This window comes from Platalea leucorodia (genome assembly GCF_965183815.1).
Source record: "Platalea leucorodia genome assembly, chromosome: 10".
NCBI lineage: Eukaryota > Metazoa > Chordata > Aves > Pelecaniformes > Threskiornithidae > Platalea > Platalea leucorodia.
Genome location: NC_138832.1, coordinates 2,218,620 through 2,243,779, shown reverse-complemented (window position 1 = coordinate 2,243,779; position 25,160 = coordinate 2,218,620). Strand labels below are relative to the sequence as shown.

Genomic DNA, 25,160 nt, shown 5'->3' with positions numbered 1-25,160 from the left:
GACGTCTGCAGCACAGCTGTGTTGGAGAGTGGCGTGACAAGCTTTGATTAGCGATCAACATCTTAATGTTTTTCAATGGTTTTATGCCAGCTTTTGCTTCTATTTCTTATTTTCCTTGGCAGAAGGTTTAAGGGATGTGTGCAAGCAGGAGCCTTCCAAGCAAAACTGTAGCTTTGCCAGTGGAACTGCACCTGTACTCCGAGATCTTTGTCATGTAAAATTATGTAGGAATGTACTGGTATAATTGTACTAACAGTTCCTTCCAAAGAATGTGAGAGCACAGGTCTCGCTGGGGGTATCAGGGCACATAGTCACTGAAAATTATATGCTATAGTGATGCTTTTAATGGAAAAGCGATGGCTTCCTTTTCGTTTTAATATAAAGAAGGATAAAGAAAATAAACTTGTCACAAGCATTTTTAAACACTTTTTCATCATGAGGGAAAAATTCAGGGAAACTGAAGAGGTGAAAGAATGATTTGTTGAAATAAAATTGCATAGGCTTGCCTTTTTACATGTGATTTTGTATATAAATGGAATATACTTTTAAAGGTGTTGGCCATCCTGTGAAAATGTATTACTTGAGGAGCTTTTTTGAAATTTCTCAACAAAAATGATTTCTGTGACATTGATAGCCAAAGCGTTATGATGTAGTTAAACGCATTTGCTGGATGCTTGATTTTTTTTTAATTCAAGGAGGAGTTTAAAAATGAAAATGCTCATGTTCAGCTCCACAGGCAGGGCTACCTACTTGTGTTCAACTTGGGTCTTTCCCTTCTCTGTCTTCACCCTCTCCCTAAGTTAATGTATTATAATTTATGCTAGACTCCTGGCATGCAGTTTCTTTTTCTTTGCTGCCACTATGAACTGCTCAAGGGATTTGCTGATGTCATTAAAAAGGGAATGTGCAGCTTGTATGAATTACGACATTGAAGTCATTCCAAGGCCATCTGCTAGCTGTAGCCAAATGTAATTAACGTTGTGGGATATAAACTCTTTTGTACCGTACATTATCTGATATGAAAATTGTAACCTCACTGTCTTCTAATTACATTCTCTAGATCAGAGATGCACAAACAATATAAAGAATAAGCGTTGGGAAAAGATTAAATACATTCTAGCTTCTGTGCTGGTGCGAATGGGTGTGCTCTCGGCGTGCCAGAGTTTTGTAGCTGCCTGCTTCCCGTGGCAGGAGTTCATGGATATTTGATGAGTCGTTAAACGCGCCTGTGTGTGGGCATATATAGAGTAAGACAAGAATATCTACACACACTTCCAAGTATATATATACTTGTGTACATGTGCCTGTGTGCGTGTTTGTTGCAGAATGCCATAAAAGTAAGTGCTTGTAGCGACCTTTCCTAAGGTGAATGACAGTCCTCTGCCAAGCTCCTAAATATTCTTGCCACAGGATTTAGCATGCCCACACTGTTGCTGAGGATGGAAAACTCCATAGCGAAGCTACTGAATAGTGAGAAAATAAGATCCTAAGATGGGCATGTGGGTATTAGACCAAAAGCAGCAGTGACTTACGCTTACTCAGAATTTCATAACTTTTTTTCCTTTTTTTTTTTTTCCCCCATAGCTTAAGATTTGTCAGTGGAAGCAGAGATGGAACAGCCAGAGTGTGGCACTATCAGCAGCAAGATTGGAAGAGCGTAGTCCTGGATATGGCTACTAAAATGACAGGGTAAACCAAACCGAAACGGAACTCACCTTATAGCAACAGTTACATGCAAAATAAAATCTTCCATCATACTGAAAACTATTTATTTACTGGCATTTTTAATTCATTTCAGTGCATGTTTTTTGTGTATTGAAAATGCCATTGCTCTATCTGTTAAGTTACACAATTAATTAGCCCCCAAAAGACAATATTAATACATTGGTACTTCCTTACTCTAATAGTCGGGGAATATTTAGTATTTTATATACGGAGTGAGAATGTCAAATAGAGTTCATCTCGCAGAAAGAGGTTTTTAGTAGAACCTCATTGATCATATGTTGAGCTGCATGTTTTTTAAAAAATGTCCAAAACAAGAGTTAGTTTCTGTCATCTCTCCGATAGCAGCAACTGCCATAATCAGTTCCTCAGGACGTTAGTGCTTATTTTGTGTTATATGCTGTGCTATTTTGTTTTTTTGTGCTGTGGAATGCAGTTAAAATTAGAAGAAATAATAAAATAAAAATAGAGAAAAATGAGCAAAACGTATGATAGGAATGTAAATATGAACGTGTCCAACAGTTTCTAGCATCATACAGCCACTGTTAAAGGTAATTGATTGTTTCTTCTATGATTCCAGTTACTATTCCAGTAAATAACTTTAGTAAATAATTTTAGTTAAAAAAAAAGTGTTGCCCATTACAGCTTATTTACCCACCTGAGGACAAATGACAGTAAGCAGAAAGTTACTGAGAGATGTGACAGATTATTTTTCCTAATGACATTCATTTGTAAACACATTTTTGGATTTCTTATTTCATGCCAAGGCCCGAATTGCCTGGCAACATTTTTGTAATATATATATATCCAGAACGTTTCTTAACATTGTATTTTTCCTTAAGTTTTCAGGTAAGAAATGAGATGTGGTGATTTGGTTCTCCCGTTCAATTAGGGTTTCGAGTGTTTCTTTTTGAGATCCTCAAGTGACTTCTGTAAATGGCCTTGTAATTGAATATGCACAGTAACAAAAAGCAGGGATGGAGAAATCCATTAGGCATTTTGCTTTGCAGAATTCTTTATATTTCATACAGTTACATTTTTAACAAGTTAGCTGTCAAAGTATGGTTTGGATTTAGTTAGCAAGTTTTTGCTCATTATAGAGTTTACTCATATTGATCACTGGTAAGAAAAATGCCTTGTAGGAAAAAACTTAATAGAACTGAATAGCTTGAAAGAAAGAATTGGGGTAGGCAAGGACGATCACTTAAAAAGAACAAGAGAAACTTGTCCTTTTTAAGGAAAAAAACTCTATAAATCTTAGTGGTACTGAATATTTTCTCTATCTGTTTTTTACCACTGCAGAAGCCATCCTTCATTCTCTTGCATTAGCCAGTAGCCACGGTGGTGGCAGCCCTGCTCTCCCTAATTTCATACTGAATTAGCGCTGTTAAATGTTTCCATATGCAGTTACTGATGTATTTCTTCTTTAAATTATTAATTTCTTTAGAAACAATGTAGCATCTGGGGAGGACAAGGTGACTAAACTGAAGGTTACTATGGTGGCTTGGGATAGATACGATGCCACTGTCATCACTGCAGTCAACAATTTCCTTCTCAAAGTGTGGAACTCGTCCACAGGGCAGCTTCTTCATAGCTTATCGGTGAGTGAAATTCCTGTGGTTTTGTCCTGAGGTGTTTTGTGTTTTATCCTGAAGTATGCCGCCTGTCTTAGGCTTGTTGGGAGGACCACGTATCATGAGGAAAGGAGCTGATGACCAAAATGCTGCTAGACCCTGGTGATTGCTGGCTGCCCGGGGAGCCCTTCGGAGGCCACCGTTTGTGTCCAGATTAGAGAGCTGCAGCTGTCCTCGCTGCTGATTTCTCCTTCCTCCCTGTCCCTCTCCCGTCTCAGCTGTGTTGAGCTACAGTCCGAGGCACTTACAAAGTGGGCAGTGATAATGCCAAGCCTCTGACAGAGATGTTGACTAAGTACAGACACAGTTCCAGGCTAAGATCCCTTGAATTGAGCTGTCGTGAATGACTACCTGAGCTGAGATGTCCTCACACTAAATGCTAGCACGTTTGGAGATATTGCATGGAGAAACATTACTTTCTCTTTCACCCTGCTTTCATTGCAGGGTCATGACGACGAAGTTTTTGTTCTGGAGGCCCATCCGTTTGACCAAAGGATTGTACTTTCAGCGGGTCACGATGGAAATATCTTTGTTTGGGATATAGACAAAGGAACAAAAATTCGCAATTACTTTAACATGGTAAGAATGATCAGGGAAGGGTGGGGTTTTTTTCACATTTGCGTAAAACTGTTCTTGAGGCAAAAGGAGATTTCATTCTATACCTGTTGTGACCAATGTTACAACAGGATTAGGGGGAAACTTCTACATATTAAAAATAACCAAACCGTACTCTTCAGTAAACAATACCAAAGTCTTTTTTGCATATTGTAAGTGTAGCAGCAAGACTTTCATGGGATCAGTTCCACCTGAATATTATTCATGGGTACGGGTATGGTTATACCATGCAGAAGATGGTAGTGACTCCCATGGTAGAGCAATGGAAACCAGTAAGCCTGTGTGTTGGAGCCCAGTGCTGTGGTCTAGGAAATGGTATGGTTGGCTCTGTGCCGCATCTGTCTTAATGCGCCCGGTGCCAGGTTTGTTGGTTTGGTTCCAGTGCTGAGCAAATGCAGCTGTACTGCTTCAGGAGCTGAGCTAGCCTGCTGGCCCACGGGGCTGTGAAACCTGCTTCTGCGGAGCCAGTATGGGTCTGCAGCCTTCGGTGCAGGCTTGCCCCATGTCTGCCATTGACATAAAATGTCGACTTCTAGGTAGTTGTTTCAGAACAAACAAAAAAAAAACGTACAAAAGTTGTACTGAAATTTCAGGACAAAGAGAAAATGCAAAGTTTTACTGCATTGTTCGGTTTAGCTTTAATAATTAAGTGGACAAAAATATAAGTGTAAATCAGTCTTGAGCGAGATGAGAAATTACACAGAATTGGGATTCAATGCTTGTTGGAGCACAGGGGAAATTTTTGTAAAAACTGCTCTTATAGAGAATGCATGATTGTGACAGGGATGCTCTGTGCTCGTATACAGATCGAGGGCCAAGGCCACGGAGCTGTTTTTGATTGCAAGTTCTCACCAGATGGACAGCATTTTGCCTGCACAGACTCTCACGGACATCTGCTACTATTTGGTTTTGGATGCAATAAATATTATGAAAAGGTGGGTTGAATGAATTTTAAACTCTTCTGTGTCTTGACCTGATTTTGTCTTAGAAGTATTTGTGTTACAGTTTATTCCCTCCTCCTGCCCCAGACAAAATAGTAATTAGATCGTGAAGCAGTTGCTGTTTACCTAAATCAAAAAGGTTTAGACAAGAGAATCTCTAGACAGGGGAACAAAGCGTTACCTTCTATCTGTTCACCTCTGCTGGCATATTTTACTATTGAATTTTTGCATCAGGCCTTGGTAATAAAACACGTTTGTGGTAGGAATCTGTTCTCTGTCATAGCATTTCTTCTGCTGATCCTAAGTGTAGGAGTTGTGGTTTATGGGTTTGGGAGCCATTCCAAAGCAGCAAGACAGCTGCAAATGGCCATTGATTTATTTACTAAATTGCTTTTCTTGCAGATTCCAGATCAGATGTTCTTCCATACGGATTACCGACCACTGATCCGTGATGCAAATAACTATGTGTTGGATGAACAGACTCAACAGGCTCCGCATCTTATGCCTCCTCCATTCTTGGTGGATGTTGATGGAAATCCTCATCCCACGAGATTCCAGCGGCTGGTGCCAGGGAGGGAAAATTGCAAGGATGAACAACTTATTCCTCAGCTGGGATATGTAGCTAATGGTATGCTGTCTAAAACTCATGCATAATACATGTATGGCACAGTATTGAGCACCGGCTCACTAGGATGGTGCTATAAGGATTTGTTTGTTTCAGTTGTCTTCTGAAACTAGTGGTTTAAATTCAGAATAGAGGTAGAAGGGAGATGGGGTGGCTTTACGGCACAAAGGAAGTGTATGGAATCGGCTTGACTGGAGGCAAGACGAGGAGACTGCGGTGTTCCAAAATCTGTGGACTGCTCCCAGGTACTTGGCTGTATGCTTAAAGAATTGTCCCGTTAACCTGGGTGTAACTGTGTGTGTGAGTAAGGAAGCAAGAAGGTAAGAAAGACATTGCAAACATAGCTTTTGGTTTTTAAAAGTTTTTTTTTTTTTTTGCCTTGTAGATATAAACTCTTGCAAAATGCTGATCTCCAGAAGAGATCTTTCATTATTACCCACTGAAGCATAATTTCTTTCTGCTGTTTCTAAGGGTTTGTGTTTGTATTTTACGTGTGGTCTGTAATTTTAGGTTTTTATCGTAACGTCTCTTTTAAACTTTGCCTCCATTTATTACATGAGAGCAGAAGGCCAGCTGGTGATCAGATGTTTTGCAGAGCAGACAAATAATTGTGCACCATTTTAAATTTGATTATTTGTATGGTGTTTAGTAAAACAAATGAATCATTTTATAAGCAGTTGTGGCTTTGTTCTTGTCAAGGTGATGGTGAAGTAGTTGAACAAGTCATCGGGCAGCAAACTAATGACCAGGATGAGAGTATCCTTGACGGAATGATCAGAGAGCTACAGAGGGAACAAGATCTGAGACTAATTAACGAAGGCGAGACTCTTCCAAACCCTCCACTCAATAGATCCCACTCTGTTAATGGAGGTAAGCGTCCCTTCGTTACCTCCGTCATGTCTTTTCCTAAAGCACAGTAAGGTACTAATCAAAATGTGTTAATGTAAGTTCTGAGACTATGTCTTTGAGGATGCTTTTCTCTCTTGTTCTTATACACGTCGTTAACCCGTCTGGAGCAGTTGGACATTCTGATGCTAGCAGAGGAATTAAAAGTTTAAGGTGCAGCTGAGAGCACACAGTGGTCTAACTGGGCTGTGTCTGATTACCTAGACCTATTAGACTGTAAATATTCCTATTCTAAACCTTTCCTAAAAAATAAACATAAAGTTGCTGTATTGTCTTGGTGTCAGTCACTGCGGAGATGATAGTTTGTAACTGCGTAATGTCAAGGTAACAGCATATAATTAGAGAATGTCAGTGGAATACAATGTTGTGACAGACTAATGGCTTCCCGTTGCAGCATAAATGCTAAGGCTGAGCATCAGTGTTTATAAAATAAACGTCTGCTCTGTCTTAGTGTTTCCTTAGAAAGCTCGAGATTATTCTCCTGGTAAGTGTTCTGCTACTGTGATTTTATTTTTAAAACACAAAGTGATTAAAAATTTAAAACAAGCTCAATCAGATGTGAACAGCTGACTGTGAGGCAGCTGACTGGGTGCAGTTGATGTTAAGAGAGCAGATGCTGGGGACTTGTGCTGCAAGTCATCCTCAGCTTTTAAAAATTGACATCCGCTAATAAATCAGTTCTAGGTTAAGTGACTGATTGCACGTGTTTCAATTAGATTTCCTGGCAAAGCTCATTAGGATTGCTAGATTTGGAGTTGCTTGTCTTTAAATTCAAGAAAGAATAGGAAAACTATTAGTGAAAAATGCTGAAAATACACTTTTGTGTTGATCTAAATTGGTATTGTCACGAAGGTGGCCTAGAAGCCAGCTTCAACTCACAAGAAGTCTTTTCTGCTTCTTATGATGGGTTGATGTGTTGAGCAATCCCAGTTGTCAATTTTATTTGTATATCCCTGTATTTGTGTGAAAGGGTATTTCCAGATAAGAATGGTATAGAAATTAAAGTACTGTGACCTTACAGAATTTGCATTGATCAGTGGCTTTGCTACACGAACTGCTCATTTGTGTAAGTTAGAGTGTATGTAAAGTACTTGATGTTTTAATAGCCGAATACTTTTATATAGGTTTGCACAACCGTGGATGCAATTTATCCATACGGTTAACCGTATTTAAGCATGTGGAAATTGTCTTGATGCATTCCCAAATGATGAGTTAAATTAAAGCAATGCTAGCAGTGATTCTGATACTATCAGCCTTTTTGTCTCACTTTGCTACCTAAAGGTTCAGTCTCTCTTTTCTCCTGAGCGCGTAGTACTGCGTGGTTGCGCCACCTGATGAAAAGCCCAGAGGAGGGGCAGTGCCTCTGGCACAGCAGATAAGCGTTAAAAATACAGAACGAATGGAGGTACAACAGAAACCTTAAGCCTTGCAGCAGTCTATTATTTTAGATGTCAGCCTCATCTCTTCTTGTACTATAGAATTTAAGATTTATGATTTCGGAGCCTTTAAACAGTTGACCAGACTTCGATTTGAAGGTCACTTAGGTGCCTTTAAAACTTTTCTCATAGATTATATTCTTTGCTTGCCTCAGATATCTCTAAGACCTAGCAAGCCACAGTGATGTTACTGTAGCATATGCATCTCCAGTAGTCCAAGGCCAATACACAAAAACGTTCATCTGAAACAAAAGACAAAGGCGCTTAACATAGAATAAGTGTTGTGTATTGCCAGAAAAGAATCTCTGTGCAGTCCCTAAGCTTGAAATTCTAGATTTTATTGATGGTTTGTAGAAGCGAAGAAAAATGTTTTTCTTCCGTAGCTCTTCGAAGCCCAGGTTTGGACGTTACGTCTCCACCAAACGTTGGTCTCCGGAGAAGTGGTCAAATTGAAGGGGTCCGGCAAATGCATCACAATGCTCCCCGAAGTCAAATGGCAACCGAGAGAGATCTCATGGCGTGGAGCAGGAGGGTGGTGGTGAATGAGCTTCCTCCAGGCATCAGCAAGTAAGACGCTAAGTGAGACAGGAAAAACAAGATGAAATTGCATTGTGTTTAATGATTCTTCCATACACCTGTTATGGGTTTTAAAAATGATTTTTCTGAAATGTGTTGGCTTTTGGGGATGGGTTGGTTGATCCGTTTGTTTTGAAATCCAGATACTAGGATTAGAGTGGTAGCCTCTGGTGGAGAGTTGAGAATAGTAATTCCTTCTCTTCGCAATTGAATCTTTCTTCAGTTGTTCACGTGCCGCATTTTCCCTGAAGCTTTATTTAAAAAAACACAAAAATAATGTTAATACATTTCAATTTTCTTGAAAATAATTATGCATGCCCAACTAACAAGTTGGCTTCCTTAACCTGTGATTCCAGGAATGAAGTATGTGTGGGTGCTGCTCGGAGGACTTGTGCAGAGATTTCATACAGCAAGGGGATCAGAAGTATTTTAATGTGCATATTAATGAAACTGTCAAGTTATATGATGATTTATTGAATAAAATGGATGTTTCCTATGTATAATTAGGGTCCAGGAAGAATGTCGAGCTGCCAAAGGTGAAATTGAAATTAATTTATACACTGTTGAAAAGAAGAGAAAGCCATCCCACACCTTACAACGGGTGAGTTAATTCAGTAGAAGAGGGAACCTGGGTGTGAAGCAGTTCTGAGCACTGAGGAGAAAAAAAAACCAAAACAACAAAAAACCCCAAACTAATTTTATTAAATTATTTAGAAGATCAATAGTACTAATTTTTTCTGGCTCTCTTTCTCTGTTACTGTAATTTGTCTGTCTTTTATATTGTAATATGCAAGTAGCAGTGGTAAATCTCTATCCTTACGGCTTCACTAGTGGGGAGATGCTGGGAAAGGAGAAGAGCAGAGCCACGGTGGATGTTCAGTTTGACTTGTGGAAACTAGGAGAAATATTAGAGGTGCCACAGTTTAAGTGGCTAGCTTTTATCTTACTCAGAGACTGCAGGTATTTTTTAGAAACAATTCTATTTCTATCAATTCTATTCATAAGTTGCTTTATAAGGACTCCTACTTTAAAAAGTAGAATTGATACTGAACCAAAAAAACACCTGCATGTGCACTGAAATGAACCGCAAGTGTGTAAAAAAAGTCTTTTCTAATTCTAGGTTTCCTAGCTGTCGTTTGTAAATGTGATACAATGGACAGTCACTTTAATGAGGCATTTTTTTACCTGTATAATTCATTATTAAATCTCTAATCTTCTTTTTGTCCCTGCTGTCCTGTGATGAAAGAACGATTACCAGCCAGGAAGTGGAAGGTCTTTGAGAAGAAACCAACGCAAACGCCAGCACGCCTACCAAACGCGCTCCACGATAGAACACAGCCAGCAAGGAGCGAGTCAAAACGCACGTGCACGGGAAGAATCAGACAGCTCCTCCGAGGTCTGACACGTCAAGTGATTCTTTCAATGGGTTCCCCGCTCACAAATAGCGTGGTTTGACAACGGTTGTGCCGAGAGCACTGTTACCATTAAGGCTCTGAGTTTCTCTACCTAGGAAGAAACACTCAAATCACTGAGTCGTTTGGATTTTTGGTGTCAGTGTAGTAAGTTGATCTTGGAAAGAGAAGGATCGTTCACCTCAATGCCAGTACAGTATTCAAAACTAGCTTAAGACAGGTTGTGTATTTTTGGAAATTTGAAACATTTTCAAGTAAATTTAACTGGGTTGTGTTAAACCACTTGCTATTTTGGGAATTCATACTGCACGTATATTCTAGGTCACTTCGGTACTTTGATTTCATCTGCATCTGTAGGCTGCTGTTGAAAGAGATTGAGTATTGGTATTAATCATTGATATTGGCAAAGGAAGAACTTAAAATATACCAGATTAAATATAACTTGTTCTCGTTAAGGAAGCATGCAAAGTAAAAAGAGACAGAACATTGTCACTTTGTAAATGCACTGAACATACAGAATAGCTATAAAGCTGGTCACTTGATACTAAAATTTATTAATCAAGCACTTAAATAAGAACTCATTCTATGCTTCTGATACCATTAAAATTCACATCTCTTCTATAGAAATTATAGAAGCATATAGTATAATATTAATTAAGATAGAGAAAGAAATTGTGGACTGACTTTAAGCGAACTAGTCCTTAAATACAAAGCTTTCCTCAGGTGACGAAACTCAGATAACTTGCTTGCAAACAAAAATGATACATTTTAAACTTGGCCCAGAAGTGAAACCTCTTGTTTTTAATACAGGAAGATGAGACTGTTGGCACAAGTGACGCGTCTGTGGATGATCCTGTGGCAGCATGGCAAAGTGAAAGCAGTTCCAGGTAGCTTTACTGCTCTCTTAATCGTTAACATTAGTTGATTATATAATTTAAGTAAGACAGTTGATATTGTGATACTGTGACTAGGAGTCAGTTCCGATTTGTGACACCTTGTGACAGATTGAAGCAAAGTGTTTAGTACACTTAGGCAGTTTAAAATGGTAACCAACAAAATTTGTGGAGTCTGGGAACAGACAAATACTTTTATATATTTGAGTGACTAAGTAATTGTGAAGTTTTTATAACAGTATTTAACAGAAAACCAGTGTGAAAAATCCTTAATTTTGAAGACTGACTTTTTTTCCCCCCAATTCTTCAAGAAGCATTTTATACTGTATTTTTTTGGTGGGCTTTTTTATTTTTATTTTTTTTTCAAAGTAAAGAACAATTTTGAAAGACCATTTGTAAGAAAACGTTGTCTTTAATGAAGAACTTCTTGAAAAAATCAATGCCGATTAGTCATATGCAATAGAAACATCGATAGAAGTGCATACATATCTTCTGTTCAGTATTTCCTAATTTTTCTGTTGTCAATATGTGTTTGTGTACAATATCTACAGTCTCTTTGCTTATTTTTAATGTTATGCTTTTATGGCTGGAAGGGCCGTGAGCTAATATCAATACTGTATGTGCGTTATTTGGATATTGAAGAAGTCAGAACTGTATTTATTGAAGAGTGCTCTAGTTTTCTAAATTTTTCATGCATTTTGTGCAGTTATTCTTATGAAGACAGTCTATGAATCAGTGAGATAATTAGTATGAAAATAGGTATCAGCCATAACTGTAGTTTTACCGTGAGTTTGCAATTGATAAAATAATTTGCTGAAATACACAAATGAGAGAGCGCTTAGGTTTTCTTGAAATTCACACGAGGAGGAAATTCTGTGCTAATCCTGACATCTGTTCCACATAACCAGAACAAGTTGAATGTTCGGACCTTTCACTCCATTGTGTGAAAACTGAGGTGCTGTTTTCTTTCTTACAACTTTTTATTGTCTACAGTGATTCATCAAGTGAATATTCTGACTGGACAGCAGATGCTGGAATTAATCTCCAGCCTCCAAAGAGACAAACCAGGCAGGCAGCTCGGAAAATCTGTAGTAGTTCTGAAGATGAAAATATGAAGGGAACAAAAGGACTGGAGCCAAAACGAAGGAAACTTAAACAGCCTAGAAAAAAGGTCAGCATTTTTAATTTTTCACGGTCTTTTTAACTTTATGAATATAGATTTTTTGGAGTGGTTGTCTTCAAAGTAAAATTTTTCACAAACAAATATACAGTAAGAAAGATCCCATAGATAGCCCAATAATTGTAATACCAGAACAATTTTGTTTTGTTTTGGTGCTATGGTGACATAGATGTGCTTCCATTTTCATGCAGGTAGTTCTCCGTTACAGGTGGGATGTTTTCTCCTAGATTTATGCTCTTCACTGCAGTTCGATTTACTCCAAGGTGGTTTTGTTGTAAAGTTATAATGCATCTGTATTGTATCTATGTTGTCAGGTTTCTTTTTCCTAGTATTTTTTAAAGAAGACATTGAGACGTTTCTAAGGAAAGAAATATAATCTCTTTATTCGTGAATGTTTTAATCTTCTATTATATTTATAACAAATGTGTCTTCTTCCCTACTATTTACTGGAGGTTTTTGGAAGGTTGACATTCCAGCATTTGCTTTGCCCTTATATCTAGTTCTCTTCAGTAAGTGCTGCGTCATCAGTTTTTCATATGTTCCGCCATAGTAATTACAGCTTGCATTCTAAATTTAATGTCATATATTTAAGAAACCAAGCGGACTGCTTTCGATGGAAGGTGAACCCAGTGAAGAATGGCTTGCCCCGCAGTGGATCTTGGATACTATACCCCGCCGCTCGCCTTTTGTCCCACAAATGGGAGATGAGGTAAGGAGTGTAGCAATTCTGCAATTCCCACCTAGGCTGAGCAGCTTGTCTTGGTCAGGGCTATTAAATCTAGCAATAATTTTGGTGAGTCGTGCTCAAGATAGGCTGGGTTTTGATAACTTTTTTTTCCCTCAGGCAGTCAGTTGTTTACAGATAGCTGTCCTATGTCTCTTTTTGTGTACGTGTAACTTATGAGTAGCGGGAAGAATTGATTGTGCATCTTCAGACAAACGTGCACGCTTCTTAATGATCCCAAGTTTGAAAGCACATAGCAGGAGCTGCTTTGGGGGAGGATATAGATACTTTAAAGGAGAAGAGTGCTTTATAATGAAATAAAGAAGTGTGCAATATGTTCTGAAAGGGATGATGCCTGACATGTTTGTAGAAATTTTAGAATAAACAGGAAGAGAACTATCAGTAAAATAAAATAAACTTTTTTTTTAAAATTTTCTTTTAAGATCATATACTTTAGGCAAGGCCATGAAGCTTATGTGCGGGCAGTAAGGAAAGCAAAAATTTACAGTATTAACATGCAAAAACAACCATGGAACAAAATGGAACTCAGGGTAAGTTAAACAAGTACTTCAAAGAGCTGAATGTCTCTGTAATGTTAAATTGACATTAAAAACCAGCATGAAAAATATGAAGAAAGCATTACTTTAAAATGTTAATATCAAAATTAAAATTGTAAATCTGAAAATTAGTGTTTTCATTAACACAAAGCCTTTATATCTATTAAGTTCCTGATAATGGGAAGCCACAAGGATATTAAAGAATATGAAAGTTTATCTAGTGTGGTATTCTTAACTGATGGATTAAAAAATTTAGAATATTAAATAAAAAAAAAGTCAGAGTGACAGTAGTTAAGCACTGGAACAGGTTGCCCAGAGAGGGTGTGGAATCTGCATCCTTGGCGACTTCTCACAGCTCAACAGGGCAAGCTCCGAGTGGCTTGATGGAACTTAGTCGGTAGCCCTGCCGCAAGCAGGAGTTTGGACTTGGTGATTCTCAGGGGTCACGTTCAACCCAAATTATTTTACGACTCTGTTTTGTGGTTTTTTGGTTGTTTTTTTTTTTTTTCCCCTTAACCCTCATTCATGCAGAAGTCGCCACTCCAGAGCTGGCTGTAGTTCTGCTGGCACTCTGCAATGGCTCTGGTTATTGTTTCCAGTGCTGTGGTGCAAAGACATCATGGTGTAAAGACCGAAGTGTATGCACAAGCTCTGTTAAACAGTGGATCTAGCTAAACATATAATTGTGTATGTTCGTTAATTCTTGGCAGAGCCAGACAACATCTTACAATGTATTTTTACAAAATAAAAGTATTATGGGTTGCTTGGGTAGATACTAGGTTTACATAGTTATGTTGATTTTTCTTATCCTTTTGCTTTGAACCACTGAGTCCCTTAATACTTAATCCACAGTATTGCCATATTTTTTTCTGCTTTACTCAGATTTCATATTGAGAGAAGAGCACGTATATGTGCTAATATTCATATATGTGTATGAGAATGGTTCTATTAATGGAAATAATTGCATTACTGGAAAAATATCCAGTTACTAGTCCTAGGTATTCAGTGGTTCTAGCTGTAATCTTCAAAGGCATCATCAGTTTGTGAGGCAAAGGAAATCGTATTTCATTGAGGACAGAAATCTTACCACCGACTGATGTTGGACAGGACGTTGCACATAAATGCTATTGTTGAATTTCCGCTTTAAGAGGAAGAGTTTCCTTTTATTTCCCCGGTATGTTGCTGTTCAAGGGTGAGAGGCCCTGGGTTTGGTCAGGTATAACCTTTGGTGCTGTCAGTGTGGTTAAAACCAGAGTGGTATGATCCTTAGAACCTTATTGCAAAAGTTAAATAATTTGTGAGTATCCTGTTCACAAATCTACCAAGGGAATGAGCATCTTCTATCTTTTTTTGTTTTTAAGGTGACTGATTGATTTTTAGTGTTTAGAAAAGAAAACTTTTATGGGTGAAATTACATGGGCTGTAGAGGGGAAACATACTTGTTTTTTATTAATAAGTTTGGTACTTTAACATGGATGTTTTTGTTGTTAGCAAGTTAAAATAATACTGTTCCATGCTTATTGATAAATAGGAACAAGAATTTGTGAAGACTGTAGGAATTAAATATGAAGTTGGGCCTCCTACGCTCTGCTGCTTGAAGCTTGCATTCCTAGATCCAATCACAGGCAAAATGACAGGAGAATCATTTTCCATAAAGTAAGTAACTGAAATGCTGATGGCATTCTTCCAGAGGTTTTCTTGCAGTTTAGACGCTTCCCCCTCCCCCTTTCTTTTTTCTCTTGCAAGGCACGGTGATGGCATTAATGCGAAAACCAAATGCCTGAAATGTTGTGTTTGGAGCCTGTCTGTGTTGTAGGTGGGTAACAGAAGCAATGTTTTTTGTCTGTTTCATGAAGGTACCACGATATGCCAGATGTTATTGACTTCCTTGTGCTGCATCAGTTTTATAATGAAGCCAAAGAAAGGAACTGGCAAATAGGTGACTACTTTTTTTCCACTTCCATATGTTTTGCAACATTTCTGCAGCTGTTTAATAGGATGCAGTGTCTGTATTACATGATATAAAGGGCTATGCCACACATGATATTATAGTGACTATTGAAAACTTTATTTGATGTTCGCTACAATTCCTCTAGCAGAAAAAAAAAGAGAAATGAAAGTGTTGCAAGGCCTGTGATAGCAGAAGAATATCCTGTTATATTGTAATTCGAGGCATGGAAGCAGCTGTGACTAATTAACCAGGGATGTGAAAGTCCTCCCTGTAGGGGAAGGGCTTGATTCCTGTCATGCAAAATGTAAGAACTGAAGTAGTGCGTTTATGAAACATGAAGTCAATTCTCTAAAAAGAATTACTTAACAATTATTTATGTTGTTCTTTTGCTGAATGCAATCTTTTTCCTTATAGGGGATAGATTTCGCAGTATAATAGATGACGCTTGGTGGTTTGGAACTGTGGAGAGTCAACAGCCTTTCCAGGCCGAATATCCTGATAGTTCCTTCCAGTGCTACTGTGTTCAGTAAGTATTTACATAGCTGTAGTGTATCACACAGGTTTACATGCTCTGGGTCTCCTGGACATGGACGTGCAACTTAAATGTGTACCTCAAGAACTAGGATCCTTTTTCCCGTTTAAATACATAATCAGCCACTTTGGTTTTATTTATTTAAGTATTAACTTATTCCTAAAATAACACCTCTAGTGTAAACAGCAATGCAGCGAATATATAGGAGATACCAGAGAAAAATAAGGACTTTGAATGTAGCTAGTGACATGTCTTTTTTCTAATAGGCATGACCTTTTTGTTTTAAGTCTGTTGGAGAAAAGCTGTATCATTATAGTCAGCTTCAACTTATGCATTCCAATGTATTTTTTTTAATAGCTGGGACAATAATGAAAGAGAGAGGATGAGTCCATGGGACATGGAACCAATTCCAGAAGGAAGTAAGTGTGTGTTGAATTCATGTCCATATGCAAAGTAAGTACGTTTTTGCCACTGCTAATACTTACTGTTGTTGAATTCTTCGTTTTTAGCTGCTTATCCGGAGGAGGTGGGTGCTGGAGTTCCAGTGACTCCAGATGAGCTGACAGCTCTTCTCTACAAACCCCAGGAAGGAGAATGGGGGGCCCATTCCAGAGACGAAGAATGTGAACGAGTAATCCGGGGGATTGAGCAACTTCTTTCCCTTGGTATGTTTGAAGGGAAAAGGTGGAAGGATTAAGAATATCAGCGTGGCGGCACATGACTGAAGAGTAGATAGGATGGAGTGTTGGGAGTTGGTGTGGAGTATTTGAAATGTGCTCAACTAAATCATTGAAATTAAATTTCATATGGTGTCCCTTTCAGTTATACTCCCTTTTTTCTCGGGCTTGACCTGCTTCCTTTCAGCTTAGTGGGGATTCCCAGTGGGTCACATCTAGATGCAAATGAGCAAAACATTGAATTAAACCCCTCAAAAACCAAGCAGTAAGTCCTCACCAAACATCCTCACCAACAAACACCTTGTAACTAGTTTGTAGCAGTTTAATAGCACGCTGTGATTTAAATTCTATCCTGTATTTATACACAAGCCATGTCTGTATTCTTAGTTTATGTTGCTTGTTGTAGTATTCCTGTTGTAAGTGCATATGCCATGTTGCTTTTTAGCAATAGGGTTGGCTGCTGGCTTGCTGTTGTGGTTTAACCCCAGCCAGCAACTGAGCACTGCCCAGCCGCTCGCTCCCTCACCCCCGGTGGGATGGGGGAGAGAATCGGAAGGGTAAAAGTGAGAAAACTCGTGGGTTGAGATAAAGACAGTTTAATAGGTAAAGCAAAGGCCACACACGCAAGCAAAGCAAAACAAGGAATTCATTCACTCCTTCCCCTCAGCAGGCGGGTGCTCAGCCGTCCCCGGGAAAGCTCCATCACGTGTAACAGTTGCTTGGGAAGACAAACGCCATCGCTCCGAACGTCCCCCCCTTCCTTTTTCCCCCAGCTTTCTATGCTGAGCATGACGCCATGGTGTGGGATGGCCCTTTGGGCAGTCGGGGGCAGCTGTCCCAGCCGTGTCCCCTCGCAGCTCCTTGTGCCCCCCCAGCCTGCTCGCTGGTGGGGTGGGGTGAGGGGCAGAAAAGGCCTTGACTCTGTGTAAGCACTGCTCAGCAGGAACGACAACATCCCTGTGTTATCAACACTGTTATCGGCACAAATCCAAAACGCAGCTCCGTACCAGCTACTGTGAAGAAAATTAACTCTATCCCAGCCAAAACCAGCACACATGCAAATCTCAGATGCCATACTTAACCAAAACATGCTTTTTGAAGAGTAGGTAACAGACGGTACAAGAGGAAGAATCCTGCCCTTTGCGTAATGACATATCCAGCTGTAGATCTGCATTGCTTTTGCTGAATTCTTAGAAAGAAAACCCAGAAACCATTATGAGGAATCTAGTTATAAAATAACTTTCTTTCTGGTATCTTCTGAGGCATCTAATTAGTTTGATCTTTTGTCTTTCAGACATTTCTAATCCCTTTGCTGTTCCAGTGGACCTTAGTGCCTATCCCATGTATTGCACTGTTGTTGCTTATCCAACTGACCTTACCACGATCAGGAGGAGACTTGAAAACAGGTTTTATAGGTCAGTTGAATTTTTATTTGTCTGTAATCTACATTTACTATAGCCCCATCGAGGACAGTATGTTCAGCTGAGTACTATGTAGTGCCACTTCAGCAATATATTTCTTCAATGAGCCAAGCATGCGATCAGATTGTCTTTGGCTTGGGCAAAGTGAGTCTTGCTGAATAATAATAAATGCTTTTGGCTACATTGTTAAGGCAAAAGCTGGTGTATCTGGATCTGGAGTGTCTTTTTTGTTTAACATACTGAGCCTTACTCTCTGGATGCGTTGTAGGCAGAGCATATATGCCTTGTCTGTACCTCCACTGCCTTTGAACCAGATGCTTTGCTTGTATTGCCGTTGCCAGAAGTGAGCTAAACAGTGCTGTAAACTAGAAATCTCAGTTTTTCCAGTGAACTTGGGGATAAATAATGCCCTGCTGTTTTTGTTCCCCTCTGAGGACCGCTTTATCTCTAAGGCTTTCTCTAAGTGGGAGCAGTCAGCAGTCTCCTTCAGTAGGTTTGTTTCCTCTTTCCATTCCATTCGCTGGTGATTTGAAGAGGGACATCTTCTTCCCACAAAGCTGGCACAGCCTGGCACGCTGGGGCACTCAGCAGAACAGAAACTTGGTCTCTGGCAACCTGTTTCCCCTGGACCTGGATTACCTGATTCCTTTTTTTACTGAGGAATCCTACTGGACTGAGAAAGAAAATAATGTACACCTTCCTCTCCATCCCTGTCCTGTTTGTTTTTTTCTTCAGGAGAATCTCTGCACTGATGTGGGAGGTACGATACATTGAACACAATGCCAGGACTTTCAACGAGCCAGACAGTCCCATAGTCAAAGCAGCCAAAATTGTAACAGATGTCTTACTTCGCTTCATTGGGTAGGCATGTTTTTTACTTTATAGCCCTGCCACCTTGAGCTTCTGAGATATTTGATTACGTATTTTTGGCTTTTGTTGTTGTCCTGCAGGGATCAGAGTTGTACTGATATATTGGAAATATATAACAAGGTGAAAGCAGAAGACCTAAGCAGTACTGATGAAGAAGAGGAGGTAAGACCATTAAGTCTGATCGTCAGAACTTCTTGCCTTTTTAAAATTCAGCACCTGGAAGAAGTTTGAGTAAAGATTTTTCCTGAGTTTTTATTTTATGGGTCGTTGCACTGAGTTTTTGAGATGAGCCTGTTTAGGCCGTTTGTGTTGCTCACCTGGGGCAATAAGCTCCCTTAAGTAAGTACAAATGATTCTCGGAACTGCCTGCCTTTAATCTTCTCTCAGTACATGACGTTTCGGTGTGTGAGGAAGTATCAATAAGTAAGGGGGACATGAACTGGAGCTATGATTCAGTCTGCCGAACCAGAAAGACAACAGCTCTATTGTCAGCGAGGCAGCGGAGCTGGTTTTCTTGTGTAATTCTGTGTCATTTCCCATCAGTCGTGCCATGGAGTGGAATGAGAGGTAGAAACCAGGTTCGCTATCACTTCCTTTAACTTTTTCTCTCTCCTTACGCCTTGTGCCCTTAAATGCAGTTTGTAAACGTTTTGAAATACGCAAAGCAGTGACCTGTTATAACCTAAGTCACTTGGGTTTGTTTTACTTTTTCAGTGTTGCTTTCTAATACATGAGCTAGTATAAGGTTTAGTTAGGAGGTTTCTTCCCTCCTCCCTTCCCCCAGACACACTCCATTGTTTTGAAATATTTAAGTTAAACCTGATGCCGCTTGAACACCTGTATGCTTATGGCTGCTGCTGTTGTCTTGGATTTGTATTGAAACTTAAAGTCTATACTACAATGTAATAATATAATTGCTTTTATAAAACCGAAGATGATAATAACGGCATCTATTTTCATAGACTATTAAAAGAGTATTTTGAAGACAGTGAGGGATTTCCATGACTTAAATAGCAGACCCTCTTTTCCCAACTCAGCCTTCTTGTGCCAGTTGTGAATCTCATCTGTTCCATGTCAAGCAGTGACCAAAAGTGTCCAAAATTGCTACTATATCACCTTCCTTTCTCTCCAGCCTTTCAAAGAGTTGGTTTATAATATGTTTTGGTTTATAATATGTTTTAAAATAAAAAAGAAATTACTTTTATATTCTTTGTAGGAACTTCCCGGTCCTCTCAAAATGACTTGTTTTTAATTACTGGTAGAAAGCTGTGTACAAGGAGTTTTTGTTGTAATTTCTAAATCCAGATTCTGAAAAGAATATTACATACACTTGATGTAAGTAAGGCGCTACGTGAAGCCTGGATAAACCCAGTACTGGTGCTCAGGGCATGAACGTTTAGGCAGGGGAACACAGCTCTGCAGGACTAGGACTTTGCTGAGTCTTAAGGACTGAAAATAAGCCATTCGTATTCCTCACGTGTTTATATAGAATTTCTGTGGAAGCAAACTTGGAAAAGAGATGAAACAGCTTATCCACCTCATTTTTTGTTTTTAAGTTACGTACGTTCTAGTTTGAAGCTAGTTTCTGTTTTGCTTCAACCATTCGCTGCGTTTGAGTAGTTGAAAATTGTGGTGGTTGTTGTTGGCTGCTTGGTTTTAAACCCGTCTCCCATCGCTGAGGGTGCGTACAAGCGTGCGTGTGTGTAATCGTTACCTTTGCCTTTAGGTGGCAGAAGTAGATGTAGATTCAGACGCTCCAGGAACTTCCTCTGGGAAAAGACGAGTGAGTAAACATTTCTGCTTGGTCTAGCTTGCGAGGGAGATGGACCAGGTACCGAACCGCTCGTTTAGGTCCGGAATGGTTCCAATTTGTCATAGCCCGCAGTCTGGGGGGCTGTGGATTCAGTTGCATGTGTGTGTAAGTGTGGGCAGACTAAGGAAGTTATTGTGCAGGAAAATTTACTTAAAGGCTGAAGAATCTTTTTTTAATTTGATTTGAAAGATTCAATTTTCAATCAAAATTGGATGAAAGCTGACAAAACCAGCAAGCCTGGATCTGAAATATTGCATACCTCTCACGGGTTTCAGTGTTTATGTATTACCAGCAAAGGCATATTTCTGCTATTTACATACTGCATATTGTTGTGCCATCAGCTATGCTTTAATCTTACCGTAATTCTGTTCTTAATTGTGGAAATCAGCTTTGAATCATAATACTAGTAAATTAATAGGAACTTAAAGTGAAAATTCTGAATAATCTGAAAAATGATGAAATACATCTGTTTCCCTGCAGGTAAGACGACGAATAAAAAGACAGCCCATGAAAGCAAGTCCTGATGCTTGGAAAGAGCAATGCAAGCAGTTGTTAAACCTGATTTATGAGAGAGAGGACTCGGAGCCTTTTAGGCAGCCTGTTGATCTCTTCTCCTATCCTGTAAGTATAGCTTCCATATTCAAAATTCAAAAAGCCTGTTGTTCATCCTTTGGCAAAACATCCATGCTGGGCACGTGGCTAACCTCTCCCTTTCTGAGCTGGAACACACCATGTTCTGTGCACGGGTGTTTTCAGAGAATTATCTGCTGTAATTCTTAAGTAGAAATAATTACTTGAGAGCCACTGTTGCGGATGAACACTTGGGTGTTTTTATTGCTGTAGGATTTGTCAGCCTTTATGATTTTCTTGTGTATTCTTACAGGATTATCGAGATATCGTAGACACTCCTATGGACTTCAGCACTGTGAAAGAAACCTTGGAAGCAGGAAACTACACTAGTCCCTTGGAATTCTACAAAGATATTCGTTTAATATTCTGCAACTCTAAAGCTTACACTCCTAATAAAAAGTCTCGAGTAAGTAATATATTTTAATCCCTTCTTTACAAAGCCCCTGGCCCTACGTGATGAGTACAGGTATAAGGTCTGCATCTGGAGAGCAAAGCATTGCATGCCAAATCACATCTCTGAAACACGTCGTTTAGCATAGAGAAGAGTGCTGGTCACAAAGTTGCCTAATATTTCTGGTGTAGAAACAGGAGCACTTATAAGCTATTAAGAAATGTATGCCGTTTGGGACTAGACTGAGATACTATTACTTAAAGCACAGTAATACATAGAATTTAATGTTACTGTAAAATTGTCATGTGGCACCTCACATGGTGTGACACAAGATTTTATTATGCTAGGCGCTGTCAAGCGGGAGAAGGAGCAGAGCGTGCTGCTTTCAGCAGCTGCTGTGAGCTTTCAGCGCACGTGGAAACGGTGCTGGATGGGAGGAAGCAGGAGGTTGTGCGACCTTACTCGTCACTTGAGGAGTAATAGTCTTAGCTCGTCCGTGGAATAACTGCTACTGTGTTTTGTGTAAGCAGGACGATGAGAGTAAGCTTGAAGTAGGATGATGCTGTGGGAGAGGGGAACTCCAGCCGAGTGGTAGCATGGGAGAAAGCACAAAGTTGCTGTCGCTGAAGGTGGATTGAACTCTTGGTGTTGAATAAGGGCTGAAAGGTGGGCTGCGGGTGAGCTCTGAAGATAACGATCAGTAACTTTTGCTCACTTAATTAGAAAGGGAGTCTGTAGGGGATGGCAAGAAGACAGGTGATTTGAGGGTGTTTTATGTGTGCTTGATAGCAGAGTAAATTTGGCGAGTTATTTACTGCTGCACACTCCCTGGGAACTTCCTTGCGTATTAATCACTGAACAGCTTGTGAGTCAACTCCCAAATTACTTCAATAGAGTGGCCCATCAATATCCATTTGCTTAAATACCGTGAAGTGCCTCAGCGAGATGATCCTTGCTGGAGGGCTGGGGCACTCAGCTGGGCCTTCTGCCACTGCCGGTTCGTCTGCTGCCAAATGCGTGCCAACGTCCTGAGGTTTTCTAGCCCGTTTTACCGTCTTTGCAACAACGGTGTCCTGAATGGAGGCGAGAAGGGCAGGGTACTACGTACCAGAGTTAAAGAGAGAGACATTGCTAAATTATAAGGGTCTGGGCAAAAATTAAGTTACATGAATGTAAAGAAAACTCTGTATCAAAGAGATTTTATATTCAGACAGACTGCAAGAAATGGGAAGAGGTCTGAGTATAAGGTGATGATAACATCTTCTGGGTGGTGTTTACACAATTTTCAGAAGACTGAATGCAGCAGAAGGGTATGAGTATGAGGAAGGAATCAAGAACATTCTTTTATTTATGCTGAGTTTGAACTCTTAGTTTGTCATAATTCAGACACTCCCAAGGTAAAATCTTGAACAGAAGTAAATACAGTCTGAAATATGGAGAAGTAGCCATGAGTGAATTTGTGGATGAGGTTACACAGAGGCAAGGCCTAGAAAGAGGACAGGAAAATGGGTTAAGGATTTTGACACCTGGCTTACAGAAATTAGGAATGAGGACATTTTTGTTGGCTTCTGCGTGCAGCTCTGTAGGGGCGGTGTAAGGACTCGTCACTAGGGAATTAAAGCAAAAAACAAAGGTGAGGGGGCAGTGAAGTTCAATTGTTTTTCCCTTGATACATCAAGTTACCTTATGGCGTGCTTCCATGCTTTATGGAGATTAAAAAAGGAGGCTATATTTCAGTAACCTTCATTTTCCTTTAATTCTGTAAATATTTTCTACTGTAAGTAATTAAATCATTTTATGAAAACCCTTCCTGTTGCGAGAATATGCATGCACTATGGAGGGAAATTATCTGTAAAGAACCTCGTAGTTGAATGTCACCATGAATTTTTCTTTTGTGCTACAAAGTCTGGGCATCTTCGTGATTTTTTTTTTTTTTTTTTTGGGGGGGGGGGGGGAGGGAGAGGGGGCGATCTTCTAGTTATTCAGCTTCTAATAACTATGACCATGCTTTCTCACTCCAGATTTACAGCATGACACTTCGACTATCTGCCTTATTTGAAAATCATATGAAAAATATAATCTCTGAGTACAAGTCAGCAATGCAATGTCAGAAGAGGAAAAGGCCACGGTACCGAAAACGGCTAAGAAGCAGTAGCAGTTCACCATCCACTAGCAGAGCATCCAGGTAACGTAATGGTAGTGAGACTTGCTATCAGCGTCGCTTGAGATGACAGCGGTAGCCGTGCCTTCGTGAAAAAGCAGCCAGTAACAGTATTGCTCGTTTCCTGATGCAGTTGCTCTTTTGGGTGATAAAATCATGAGCTCAAATCCCATGCTCAATTTGTAGTTTGTGCGTAATTCTGGTAAGTGAAAGACTATATACTTAGAAGTATTCCCTCTGGAGAAAATGGAAGAGCAAGTTTCTTTTTGCCTTTGTTTAGTAACTGTTGAAAAAAGTGCTGTATCATACTTTCCTGACTTCTGTATGATACATTAGCTAAGTAAACAATATTTGTTTTAAAAGGTGAGATAAAAATCTTGTTCTTGCAAACTCATATGCCTTTATCAAACAGAATGTTATTGTCACTATATTTAGTATTACGACACCTGTGCAAGCACTGGGAAGGGATCATTTGTGTTATGCGTTTGCTGCAAAAAACGAAGACACTTTGCAGGGGAAATTGGTTTTGGTTTTGAGTCTTTTGGCACTAACACTTTTATCTCTTTGGGATATTTTGTGTCTTCAGCCCAAAAGGGAAACAGAAGCAAATGAAGATTCAACCTAAACCCAACCAGAATACCTCACTGCCTTTGACTAGAACTAGTTCTTCAGTTTCATCTCATGGTGAGGAGAAATTTTCTAAAATGCGTCCTTTCTCTTGCAGCAACTTGTATGTGCAGAATGGTGAAAAAGCTGAAGGATGTTTAATGTTCAGTTTAAATCTTTTATATTCATGAGACACGTGCAAAACCCACCTGTTGAAAGAGCAAGTAGCAAGGTCATGTAAATACGTTGTCTTAGATTGTGTTAGCTGCACTTGGCCCTCCAGCTGTTGGTAAGTTATTGGTGAGGGTCAGAGAATAGGGAACCTGGGTCTGTCCTTGGTGAGACTAATCTAGTGACAAGAGCCCGCGCTTCCCGTATACGGGCTTTTCTCATGCAGCGATTACAAATACATTAAGCTTACTTTGGCTTACACCCCGGAGGAATCTGTCTCTTCATGGCTGCAGAGGCAGCTTGGCGAGATTCACCTCCTGAGTTGGGCTGTTAACTCAGGTGATACAAACCTTCCCCAAAATGCCTTGCTTTACAGCCCTATAAATAGAGGATAAAAGTTACTCTGTCACGTTAGTGGTGTCCTGTCTGAAGTTTCAGATACAGCAGAAGAACCTCTGGGTTCAGCCACTGGTGAAGAGATGGAAGGCCAGCCGTCTTCCTCGGGCTCAAATGCACAGAACCGAAGTGGAAATACCATTGATCCAGGGAAAAGTAGACCGATCAGGAGTAAATCTACCCCAGTGAAACAAGGTGAGAAATAATAAGTATTCTGTTCTTTGAATGACTGGTTTCACTAGAAATGACAGATGTTGCTTCTGTCTGATGCTTATGGTACCCTTGCCTGAGTCTAGCATTATACTACGTCCCCAAACCAT

The 25,160-nt window shown here is 39.7% G+C and overlaps 1 protein-coding gene across 4 annotated transcripts in view; it reads left to right on the top strand.

The window, feature by feature from the left end:
• The window catches only part of BRWD3 (bromodomain and WD repeat domain containing 3), a 62,492-nt gene that overhangs the window by 29,540 nt on the left and 7,792 nt on the right, over positions 1 to 25,160 (top strand). For 2 of the 4 annotated variants that reach the window (XM_082323483.1, XM_082323481.1), the window contains 27 exons: positions 1,585 to 1,689; positions 3,170 to 3,323; positions 3,801 to 3,935; positions 4,778 to 4,906; positions 5,315 to 5,540; positions 6,237 to 6,407; positions 8,263 to 8,446; positions 8,963 to 9,056; positions 9,702 to 9,851; positions 10,678 to 10,754; positions 11,754 to 11,931; positions 12,533 to 12,649; positions 13,108 to 13,215; positions 14,753 to 14,877; positions 15,078 to 15,160; positions 15,587 to 15,698; positions 16,062 to 16,123; positions 16,214 to 16,369; positions 17,676 to 17,796; positions 18,538 to 18,663; positions 18,753 to 18,834; positions 20,399 to 20,455; positions 20,966 to 21,106; positions 21,369 to 21,521; positions 23,528 to 23,691; positions 24,254 to 24,351; positions 24,877 to 25,035. In XM_082323483.1, the coding sequence (XP_082179609.1) occupies positions 1,585 to 1,689; positions 3,170 to 3,323; positions 3,801 to 3,935; positions 4,778 to 4,906; positions 5,315 to 5,540; positions 6,237 to 6,407; positions 8,263 to 8,446; positions 8,963 to 9,056; positions 9,702 to 9,851; positions 10,678 to 10,754; positions 11,754 to 11,931; positions 12,533 to 12,649; positions 13,108 to 13,215; positions 14,753 to 14,877; positions 15,078 to 15,160; positions 15,587 to 15,698; positions 16,062 to 16,123; positions 16,214 to 16,369; positions 17,676 to 17,796; positions 18,538 to 18,663; positions 18,753 to 18,834; positions 20,399 to 20,455; positions 20,966 to 21,106; positions 21,369 to 21,521; positions 23,528 to 23,691; positions 24,254 to 24,351; positions 24,877 to 25,035 (3,467 nt within the window). Of the gene's footprint in view, positions 1 to 1,584; positions 1,690 to 3,169; positions 3,324 to 3,800; positions 3,936 to 4,777; positions 4,907 to 5,314; positions 5,541 to 6,236; positions 6,408 to 8,262; positions 8,447 to 8,962; positions 9,057 to 9,701; positions 9,852 to 10,677; positions 10,755 to 11,753; positions 11,932 to 12,532; positions 12,650 to 13,107; positions 13,216 to 14,752; positions 14,878 to 15,077; positions 15,161 to 15,586; positions 15,699 to 16,061; positions 16,124 to 16,213; positions 16,370 to 17,675; positions 17,797 to 18,537; positions 18,664 to 18,752; positions 18,835 to 20,398; positions 20,456 to 20,965; positions 21,107 to 21,368; positions 21,522 to 23,527; positions 23,692 to 24,253; positions 24,352 to 24,820; positions 25,036 to 25,160 lie in introns of those variants that run through there. The other 2 variants (XM_082323482.1, XM_082323484.1) reach the window with 2 other exon arrangements.